Source organism: Oncorhynchus masou, chromosome 6, assembly GCF_036934945.1.
Source record: "Oncorhynchus masou masou isolate Uvic2021 chromosome 6, UVic_Omas_1.1, whole genome shotgun sequence".
Taxonomy (NCBI): Eukaryota; Metazoa; Chordata; class Actinopteri; order Salmoniformes; family Salmonidae; genus Oncorhynchus; species Oncorhynchus masou.
In genome coordinates, this window is record NC_088217.1 from 39234926 (window position 1) to 39246977 (window position 12052).

General features: G+C 42.7%; 1 protein-coding gene across 1 annotated transcript; it reads left to right on the forward strand.

Annotated features, from left to right (window-relative positions):
• Positions 1-10522: 10522 nt before the first annotated feature.
• Positions 10523-11710, forward strand: LOC135541605 (uncharacterized). The gene has a single exon (XM_064967915.1). The coding sequence runs from the start codon at positions 10523-10525 to the stop codon at positions 11708-11710; it is 1188 nt and encodes a 395-aa protein (XP_064823987.1).
• The last annotated feature ends 342 nt before the right edge of the window (positions 11711-12052 follow it).

The following is a 12052-nucleotide window of genomic DNA, read 5'->3' on the forward strand; positions in this document are numbered from 1 at the left end:
CTGGAATTAATCAAACTCCACTCTACACAATTATCAAAAATAAAATATAATCATTGCTGCTTCTCTCCTGCATGAAGTGACCACATGCAATACACCCGCTGGACTTAAGCTGCTATAGTTTTCAGAGATGATATGATAATTCAGATGGATCCACACTATAACAGATCACCAGTATATGAACTCTATTAGCTCGGAAAGGCACTTCTCACTATCTTACATGTTGGTTTGTGGCCTCTCTTTCTCTCTCTCTCTCTGTCTGTCTCTCTGTCTGTCTGTCTGTCTGTCTGTCTGTCTGTCTGTCTGTCCATGACTGTCACTCTCCTGCCATGATTATGAAACAAAGTCTTAACACATGGAACACACCTTCATGACCCATAATCACTGTGATTATATTAAAGACTTTTAAGCTAAAGTGCTCAAATTTGCCAACTAGTTTGCCAGTGGTGGTGTGCAGGCAGTTACCAAGAACCATACTTACAGTCCTTTGCATTCCTTCAAAAAATTATTGTTATGTCCTCTTTTTTCTCTCTTCTTGACTGGTGGCACATCCATTGCTAACTGTGATGAAGACTAAGACAATGATAGTGCAATTAATTCTGTAGCTAGCACGTGTGGTTGGCTTCAAACTTTCACTATCCGTTTTTCATACAGCCAGAACTACATAGAACTAGCTAGTTAGAGCAAACCTGACAGTTAAAAATGACTAAACTGTAAATGTAAAGCTAATAGCCAGGAGAAAGCTAGTAGTTGCTCACGTTCGTTCTAACATATGAAAGTGTATTCCCAGGAATACAATTTTTACTTACTTAAACTTACTTTGTTGCCAGTGGCAAACCATCATTCAGGGCAGGTGGGGCAGAGCATGTCATTCTGGCATTAATCTGTCACATATCAGTTTAGCACATTTTAATAATATCCTTGAGTTAAGAAAGCAGCATACAAACATGGTCTCTTCCCTTGAGTAGGGCAGCTACATAATGCAGCTGTTTCAGCCTAGCGCAGTACTTTCTGTGGTAGAGGTGTAGCCTTCTTCTCTGGTTGTGCCTTGACTGGATCAAGGTTCTGTCACTCATGCGGACACTAAGTCACAACAAAATCTACCAGAGAGCTAGACAGTTCAAGCCCCCTTGGATGCTGCCATAGATTTAGAGTAGTAGTGCCCATCCAAGAAGGCTCAAGATCATTGGCCACAGATCAAATTGGATCAAATCACGTTATATCTCTCGTAGCTTTGATTAGACTGATAATGTCAACATCACACTTCCAAAATCTTCTCTAGCAAGCCAGCTAGCTAGATAAACAGTCATCATCATGAACCACATCAAAAATCTACTGGCAAATCTTTTTCAATCCTTGTCACATGAAGAGATATTAGAGATAAAATGTCTTGGTGCTCTTCAGTCATAAACAAGTTGGAAATTCAACACTGAAAGGGGGATACCTAGTCAGTTGTACAACTGAATTCCTTCAACCAAAATGTGTCTTCTACATTTAACCCAACCCCTCTGAATCAGAGAGGAGCAGGGGGATGCCAGATTTGTACCTTGTCAGCTCAGGAATTTGATCCAGCAACCTTTACAGTTACTAGCCCAATTCTCTCACCACTAGGCTTCCAATGAGTGGTTAGGAAGGAAGCAGTGTCTAACTGCAAGCTTCACCAAAATAATAACTATTTTGCTTCCCCTGCCTGCAATTCGGTGAAGATAGTGTGTGGTCGAAGTCTAGGTTTAAGGATTTAAAACATTTATCTGAAAGGGTCAAAACATGAGAATTGTGCATCACATTCAGGAAACGCTGTTAAACTGATTTAACATGGGAAATAAAACGTTCTGGCTCAGCTTGACACCGCAGAGAGACAAGTCAAGACCTTCGCAACCCTCAAATAATATAATTAGCTCATCTGCTTTTCTCCATGAGGAGGGGGATACTATATAATGCTGTTGGGTCTGTAACCATGATTGCCAGTCACAGTCTTTTCCCATTCAAATATATTTGTTAAACAAAAAGTAAATTCATAGAACAATGTAATTCCAGTTCATGTTGCGAGGGTTGTTTTGTTTGTGCAATGAGCTTTCCATGTGTTCTTGTATTGTCTTTAAAAGTGGATCTTAGTGATGGTATTTTCCTTCCTTTTTAGGCCACATAATAAAATGTTTCGATAGGCTAACCGCTGAGGCCACACACCCCCTCCCCCCCTCTCTCTCTTGCTCTCTCCCTCTGTGTGTGTGTGTGTGTGTGTCGTGAATTAACGATGAGTAAAGTTAAGGCCTCAACATCTTGCTAAATATATCTGAACTAACATCTATCTGAATTTCTGTCGGTGTCCATTTTGAAAATGCTGAACGAATAGGCCTACCTTGTCGCAGCTCGTTTGCTTGCACTTGCTTATACTTAGATATAAGTGTTAATGATATACTGTAAGAACAAACATTATGAATTTACTGAACATAAATGCAATAATGTTTGTGTATGGTTCAAAATTCAAAACTCATGTCACCATTTGTTATTATTGAAGGAGAATGCTGTTCTTATCGTGTTACACAAATCCACATGGAGTAAGAAGAAACCATATTTATTTAAGCAAGTCAGCCATATCGTCTATCGTTGTTAAAAAGGCAGTAAATGTGACTGAATGAACTGTTGAAATGTTTTGCTGCCAGATGAGGCTCTGCTGATAGGCAGGTGCAGCGGTGGTAAGGATTCCCTCCATGCTGCTGACAGGAAAGCTGCACTGTTGAGAATGCTTTATGTAGGCCCTAACAGTTTGTGGGCACCGTTTGTCACCTTTATAGTGCATTTAATGTATTGTTTAGTGTTATGTAGTGGCTTCACTGGTATGCATCTAAAGACATTGGTTGAGTTTGCCCCACCAAGATTTACATGCTAAAATCGCTTTAGTAATGATGGCGCAATGGTGCTGCACAGTGCTTTTCTCTCACTCACACACTGCCACACTGCTTGTAACAACCGAAATGGAGAACAAAGTAGTCAGTGGAGACGAGTGAAATGACTCAAGTTCCAGAAGCGGTGGGATTTTCAAAATAGTAAATAAATAAATAATAAAAATAATTAGGAGGCGACACGTTTTTCAGAATAAAAGTATCGTAGATGTATTTTTATTTAACCCTTTCACATGTGATTTCCAAATATCTCTAACCGTTGCCCCAGCATGAGTTGTTTTATGCAGGTGATGTCAGAATGCACTCACTGTTGCAAAATGTGATTATTACGCAACAGGACAGAGAACACGAGCTGCCTGCAAATTATCTATAGGCCATGTTTCAACTTGTCAATTTCTAATTATTTTCTAACAAGTTGTATATTCTAACAACAGTTTGAATTGTGTTCTGCCTCCTCATTAATTCACACAGAAGTAGCCCATTTCAGCGCTGCAGACAATTTACGTTTGAGGCTTCACTGAGCCAGAAACTTTGAGGAGAGCCCACCACACTTCACTCATGTTTGTGCAGATCAAGTATGCATATATTTGCGCAGTCTTGCAAGAATTGGAACATTTTCTTGCAGGTGCTCGCTTTGCCTTCCTTGTTTTCCTTACAAATAACAACTTTGGACATGTGTGCGTTACTTTGATAGCAAGTTCCTGATTTTCTGTATATCGTGTTATCGTTTCTACTGTAGGCGCATACGGCATCTATGTATGTATGTATGTATGTATGTATGTATGTATGTATGTATGTATGTATGTATGTATGTATGTATGTATGTATGTATGGCGCATAATGTATTTACAGTTTTATTCACATGTTTTCAAGTACTTGTGACAAATAATGCATTCCGATTATTGCATCTATTGTAATAGACACCTATAATGTGTGAAATACTTTTTTGAAGGTACTGATGATAATGAGCTTAGCTATTTGTCAGCTATGTGTGGCACCATGTTTGTTGACATTATACAATGCATTCTGGGTGTCACATAATCTGTCAGACCAAAGATGTTATAATGAGGTGAAGGAATGGTTCACTCATCTTTTGGGTGAACTTCTGGAAGTGAAAGAAGTGAAGTGGATGATCGTAGACGACACACCCCATTCAACATGCATACTATAGACCAAACTCATCTTGTCTCCTCTTATTATCTTTGGTTGATGCGGAAAAAAAATAAACATTCTGGCGCACACAAACTACCCATCGTCGGTTTACTTTCAATTTCTGGAAAGTGTTTTACTCAATTATTTGAATCAATGGTGAGCTCACTCATGATGTGATTGATTATACATAGTAATTGCTATTAGCAAATATATATTGTAGGTCCATTAGCCAAAAGTTTGGGCGGCAGGTAGCCTAGTGGTTAGAGCATTGGGCCAGTAACCGAAAGGTTGCTAGATTGAATCCTTGAGCTGATAAGGTAAAACATCTGTTGTTCTGACCCTGAACAAGGTAATTAACCCACTGTTCCTAGGCCATCATTGTAAATAAGAATTTGTTGTTAACTAACTTACCTAGTAAAACAAAAAGTTATAAAAATATTACCGCTTGTGTTATGTCAATCTTTCCTCAGTTAGTGCTAGGACAAATGTAGACTACATTTTCCAGTTTGGATGATTGTGTTATGTTGTAGCTACTTTTGTGAATGTCTGAACATAACTTTGTAAGGACTGTGTTTGTGCAAAATGTTTCTGTGAAAAAAAAAGTGTGGCCAGCTCAAATGCTGATTGTTGCATCAATCGAAATGGATGTTCTAAATAAGCATTCCAATCAAGCGCTCTAATCACACTGGTTTGATCGTACGCAACAGGGACCACTTTAGAATGATCACACCCATTTTTTGGCACATGTGAAAAGGTTAAAACATTTTATTGGCGGGAACGATTTTACCTGCTTCTAACATTGGGGGGAACATGTCCACCTTGTCCCCCCCAGCTCCTACACCCTTGGCTGTACAAAGTTCACTGATCTCTTACGGATTCGTGGGAGAGTACAGTATGACCTATCATCTGTTTGGTGAGCCTTAAAGATTATACCATATTCTATATGACTGGAACCACTCTGAAGTACTTATGCACATTTAAAATGTGGTGACATAAGAGCTGCTGCCATGTCAGATTCAGATACAGAAAACGGTAATGTCCTCAAGGGGGGAGGGGGATTCATGCCTGCCTTAGTTATTTGTCAGAACACGGCATTAGTTTCCCATCTGTATTCTATAGCTACTGTACAACACACATAGTTCAATATCTATATGCAGCTAAATGAACAGCCAGCGTGAGATTGTGTACATACTGCAAGCATATGCATATGGGATCTGATGAAGGTGCCTTTTGACTGGTTCTGCAAGATGTAATCTGTCATTGCTCATCCTGCAGAGGTCACAGCCCATGTCAGGTGTGTGTTCAGGCCAGTTGCAGTGGAGCAGCTCAGGCATGCATGGGGAGCAGACTCAACACTGGAGCCTCACTAACGGATGCACAGAGTCTAAGGATTATGGGATATTGAAGTGACAGGAATCACAAACATCTTGTCATATTCAACCATGCTGACAGACATACACATGCAAGCACATGCACAGACGCACAAAGATACACACACACATGTTCGCACAAACCCGCAATAATTATGAATGTGTACGTTAAACACATATAGATTAAAAAAAATCTGAAAAGGGTGTGGGTCAGTTGGTAAGTGTGTGGAGCTGGCATCACCAAGGTTGTTGGTTCAATTCTCAAAGGGATCACGCAGTCACTATACTGTCAGTTACGTTGGATAAAACCATCTGCTAAGTGACATAAATTATTTTATTACACTTGTGTGAAGACCCTCCCACTCTGTCTGCCATATTCTCTCTTTGTTGTTTCCTTATTAGGATGCTGGTGGGCGGAGTTGGGAGGGTCGTCAGCTACATGGGAAACACCTGGGCCTGGTGTCTCCCGGGATAAATACACCACTTCCCCATTCATGGCGGAGACTCTCTCCATGCAGACACCTTTATAGATTTTGTTGTGTTTCTTGGTGGTTTTTTGGTTGTTTGCTTTAGCATCTTTCAACACCCTTCATTATCACCTCCATGCCTGCAAAACACTCACTTACACTACTAATTACTGATTACACACACCATTGTATATTATACTTATTTACTTATTTAATAAATATATATATTTTGTTACTCCTTATCTCCACGTTGTCTCCCTTTTGTTATGGGCTTTGAGCCGGTTCGTGACACTGGTTAACCAACTTGCTGAGTCACAGCATTCTGACAATCATGATGTGTTCAATATTTTCAATATCACCCGGGAAAATAATGTTTCAGTTCATGTACACAACAACACAAGATCTGTAATACAAGCAACACTGCAGCTGTGTGGTGAAAATGTTGTGTGCATATAATTGCACAGGACTCCATCAAGGAAGGAATCAGTGGCCGGTGGCGGACATTAGTCAGGGGAAACACACAACAATCACCTATCCCTCTAATACAACCCTCTAACCTCGGGACGACCAGTTAGTAACCAGGGCTTTCTAAGTGTGTCATATCTCAGCATGTATAATAATGGGAGTGGTGGGAGATAGTGACACCAGCCAACCTACACGAACACTGAATACACCGAGAGCTGATGCCATGGATGGTCATACTGTACTGTATGGGAGAGATGAAATCTTAGGTCTGCAAATCTGCGAATCTGTTACAACTTTCCTTGCTCTCAACTCTGTCACATTGTTTGCCAGCCGTGGAAGTGTGCACAGCGCACCTGTCAACCAATGACTCTATCGTGACTTGTCAACACACACCTCCCTCCCTTTACCAACTGCCAGGGCAGATGGGATGGCTGGTTGGTCGCAGGGTTGTATTTCCCCTACACAACAGGGTTGTATTTCCCCTACACAACAGGGTTGTATTTCCCCTACACAACAGGGTTTTATTTCCCCTACACAACAGGGTTGTATTTCTCCTACACAACAGGGTTGTATTTCCCCTACACAACAGGGTTGTATTTCCCCTACACAACAGGGTTGTATTTCCCCTACACAACAGGGTTGTATTTCCCCTACACAACAGGGTTGTATTTCCCCTACACAACAGGGTTGTATTTCTCCTACACAACAGGGTTGTATTTCCCCTACACAACAGGGTTGTATTTCCCCTACACAACAGGGTTGTATTTCCCCTACACAACAGGGTTGTATTTCCCCTACACAACAGGGTTGTATTTCCCCTACACAACAGGGTTGTATTTCCCCTACACAACAGGGTTGTATTTCCCCTACACAACAGGGTTGTATTTCCCCTACACAACAGGGTTGTATATCCCCTACACAACAGGGTTTTATTTCCCCTACACAACAGGGTTGTATTTCCCCTACACAACAGGGTTGTATTTCCCCTACACAACAGGGTTGTATTTCCCCTACACAACAGAATGTTCCTCTCAATCCCACTCAGCTGTTCTATTGGTGGATGTGTTTGTGTTTAACCTCAGGCATCAAAGTTTGGATAATTTCTCCTTGCTAATTACTTTGTTACCATCTATACATGGTGCCAGCACAAACAGAATGTGTTCTGCAATGTCACAGTAACACTATCAGTGAGGTAATGTGTAATGTCAAGCCTGAGCTATTTCTAGTTCTCTGAAATAATGATATTTGAACAATGCTGAGCACAAACTACACAACTTCTAAAACCTTAACAAGTTGGACATGCTCACTGATTTCCTTGTCCCAAATCTTTCATTCTGTCCGTCCTCAACCTCAGGACTTGGGTGCTCAAATGACACAATGATTCCCAAGTTGGTGCTGCCCTGCGTTTCTCAGTTGTTGTAGGAAAAAATGCTGACATGTAAACAGTGAGCTACTTTATTAGTTGTGCATATTATGTGCATAAACATTCAAAAAGTGACAGAGGCACAGAATATGGAGCAGCAAATGGTTGGGGAGATGTGGACAATATGGACTTTCTATTCTACAGAGGGGATACAGCGAGGTAATATAACATGTTTACTATTGAAAAGGCAGCTGCTTTCTCTATATGACTCCACCAATATTTTGTTCACTTGGATCAACAAGAATGTCTTCCATCACCTCAGTCCACACAATCCGTGTCGTTGTCGCTTTCCTTTTCACCATCATAGTTTTGGTCTCACATACTGAGTGCTCATTGGCTATTGACAATAATCCTTGACCAATTGTGTCCTTGCCCAAATGCCTGTTCTCCTGGAATATGAAGTGTCGACTTGTTTCTAGGGATGGTGGTTATGCTGGGTGACATTTGGAGGTAATGGTGTCAGCCTGAGGCAGGCAATCACCTTTATGCATCTTTTATGATGGCAGTATACTACAATCAGAGCCCCTGTAGCCCCTATAACCTGCAACCCAGCAAACACTGACACACACACACACTCACGCACAGGCACACACACTTGCACACAGACAGTTGCTCTCTCTGAATTGAATAATCAAATCTGTATTGGTGCAATCCTTTTTCGCTTTTGGACTTTATGAGTAGCTGAGCCACAATGTCACGTTATCGTTCATTCCATCAAACAATGGAATTTGAGAAACAAACTAAGGACAGCTCTACTCCCATTGTCCTCAGTACCGGTAAATGGATCAACTTTGCATGGAACTGGAAGTCTATGTCTGAAGATTGATTTACAAGGTGTCCGAAGGTTTTAGAGAGAACATTCAGCACAACTGTCAGTATCACATTTCATCTCAAGACCTCAAGACGTTGCCATAACCTTTGGCAATTGAGTCACATGAAATCAAGGGTACTGTGGATCAGTAACATAAAGCTTAAAAACCCTCCCTGTCTTTGGAAGGACAGACTGACTGACAGATGTCCCCCCCCCCTGACAGCTGTCCTAGAGGCCCAAGTAGTGGCTGTAACGATTTCCTAACTCAACTGCACTCAGAAGGCTCACCTGGGGAGCTCTGGGTCCCGATTAGGCCGCTCTAACGACAGAACCTTTCACAGCTCTTTGGCCACTGTCTTTCTGTTTTGACAACCCCAAGACAAATCACTACTAATAAACCAGCTAAAAGTCAGATTCTCTGTGTCAAAGCTGCTACATTTGCGGTCAAGAGTATTAGTCATCGACTGACCCATCCATCCACCCATCAAGCCCTATATATACTCTTATTTCAACCTGCTGAACTATGACTTAAGCTGCATTCATGTATCATTAATTAGATTAGCCCTGAGTTAAGTGTCATACTGTCTGTACATATTCCTGTTCATCCAAGTGAACAAAAGGGAACAGGAAATTTAGTTTAAATTTAGTTTCAAAGGAGAAACTATAAAGGGATGCAAACATGCCAATACGCGCACACATGCACACACACAGACAAAGAAAGTGAGGGAGAGAGAGGGAGAGAGAGAGAGAGGGAGAGAGAGAGAGAGAGAGAGAGAGAGAGAGAGAGAGAGAGAGAGAGAAACAGCATTGGCAAAAGGGTCAAGAGGTCCAGCTGAGAGATGGCTTAAAATGATGACATCTTTAGCATTATGCCACAAGTGATTCAGGGCACGAAGGTCCACTCTGTCTCACTGACCATCCCCAACAGACAGAACACACTGCTCCTTGGGCACAACAATGGAGACGTGATCGGCAGTATACGATGCTCCTGTTTCAGATTTCTGTGAACAAAGAAAGCATTAGAGAGGGCTCAATATATCTCACTCAGACATAATTAATAATTCCTCTTTTCAAAGGCACATTAACATTGAAGCAGCTGGTGGAAAAAAAACATGTTTTCAACCATGGCGAGTTGAAGCAGGGAGATAGTTGCTATGGAGATATAGGTCCTATGAGCGTGAGCTGTGACCTGCATGTCACAGATTTCTTTTATTTATGTAGTATTCCTCCCTCTATCCCCATTCTGCCTCATTCCCTCTTTCCACCAGTCTTAAAGCTAGTTGATGCCCCGGTCACATGACTGGGCAACACCAGCCACACTTCACTGCCTGTCAAAGAGGACGGAATGAGGTGTCAAACATATTTGATTTTGTGACATTGCTTTTTTTCCTTCTGAGCTCCGTCAAAGTCATCGTTTATGACACATATGACGAGTGGGAGACACTATTTGTGAGTGACCCCAAAGAAGTCTCCCTCCTGTTCTCAGCTAGTTAGCAAGTTTAAGGACGTTCTGTCAGCACGTGCCGTGGCCAGCATCCTTCCAGACACTTGTGGAGAAATGTGATGACATTTAAGCTGTGTGTGGCATGTCACAACTTCTCCAACAGGGCCTGAAAGCTACATCCGAGCAGTGATGGATAGATTCAGTCCAGGGTGAAATTCAGAATACATCTCTGAGTGGTTCAAACACACACACTCACTCACACACACACACACACACAGTAATTGTCTTTATCAGATAACTTAAAGCTAGTTGATGTCTTATATATTCTTTCTCAACATGGTCTTGCTACACCTGCTCAATCAGTCTGCTGTTCTTCTCAAGGCAACAGGAAGGACTGATGAAGATGTGTGGAACAGATCAGGATTTTAGCTATAAGCAAACTGCAGAAATCCTGAACTCTACATATTTGGATTTTTAAGGTAGTTACTCCATGTGTTTTAACCCCATCCCACCTCCACAACACAAACCCATCCCACCTCCACAACACAAACCCATCCCACCTCCACAACACAAACTCATCCCACCTCCACAACACAAACCCATCCCACCTCCACAACACAAACCCATCCCACCTCCACAACACAAACCCATCCCACCTCCACAACACAAACTCATCCCACCTCCACAACACAAACCCATCCCACCTCCACAACACAAACTCATCCCACCTCCACAACACAAACCCATCCCACCTCCACAACACAAACCCATCCCACCTCCACAACACAAACCCATCCCACCTCCACAACACAAACCCACCCCACCTCCACAACACAAACCCACCCCACCTCCACAACACAAACCCATCCCACCTCCACAACACAAACCCATCCCACCTCCACAACACAAACCCATCCCACCTCCACAACACAAACCCATCCCACCTCCACAACACAAACTCATCCCACCTCCACAACACAAACCCATCCCACCTCCAACACACAAACCCATCCCACCTCCACAACACAAACCCATCCCACCTCCACAACACAAACCCATCCCACCTCCAACACACAAACCCATCCCACCTCCACAACACAAACCCATCCCACCTCCACAACACAAACCCATCCCACCTCCACAACACAAACCCATCCCACCTCCACAACACAAACTCATCCCACCTCCACAACACAAACTCATCCCACCTCCACAACACAAACCCATCCCACCTCCACAACACAAACCCATCCCACCTCCACAACACAAACCCATCCCACCTCCACAACACAAACTCATCCCACCTCCACAACACAAACCCATTCTACCTCCACAAACCAAACCCATCCCACCTCCACAACACAAACCCATCCCACCTCCACAACACAAACCCATCCCACCTCCACAACACAAACCCATCCCACCTCCACAACCCAAACCCATCCCACCTCCACAACACAAACCCATCCCACCTCCACAACACAAACTCATCCCACCTCCACAACACAAACCCATCCCACCTCCACAACACAAACCCATCCCACCTCCACAACACAAACCCATCCCACCTCCACAACACAAACCCATCCCACCTCCACAACACAAACCCATTCTACCTCCACAACCCAAACCCATCCCACCTCCACAACCCAAACCCATCCCACCTTCCGTAACCTAATGTCATCACAAAGTTGCCTGTGCTGCGAACATTCTTTTTGGAGAAGCTCCATGAATAAGACAAAATGTCCTCATCAATTCCCTTCTGATCTAATGAATGTCTCCAATGCATGAAGCACTCAGCAGTCGTTCATGCACCTCATCATCCCTCATCTCTCCAAAAGATAACCTGCAATAACTTCTCGCTAACAGAATCAAGTGAGGTGTCTGTTTGGGTGTGTGTATCTACAGCATGTGGGTGTCTTCAGGGTCAGCTCTAGCCTGGTTAAGCCCCCCCACCAAATCTTTTAGTGGCTCCCGTTTTGATGGCGGAGAGAAAAATGTAGTTTTCTAAGTTAATTTC

What these genes read in the sequence shown, in the direction of transcription:
- LOC135541605 (XM_064967915.1), top strand. Translation starts at nt 10,523, where the DNA reads ATGTGTTTTAACCCCATCCCACCTCCACAACACAAACCCATCCCACCT.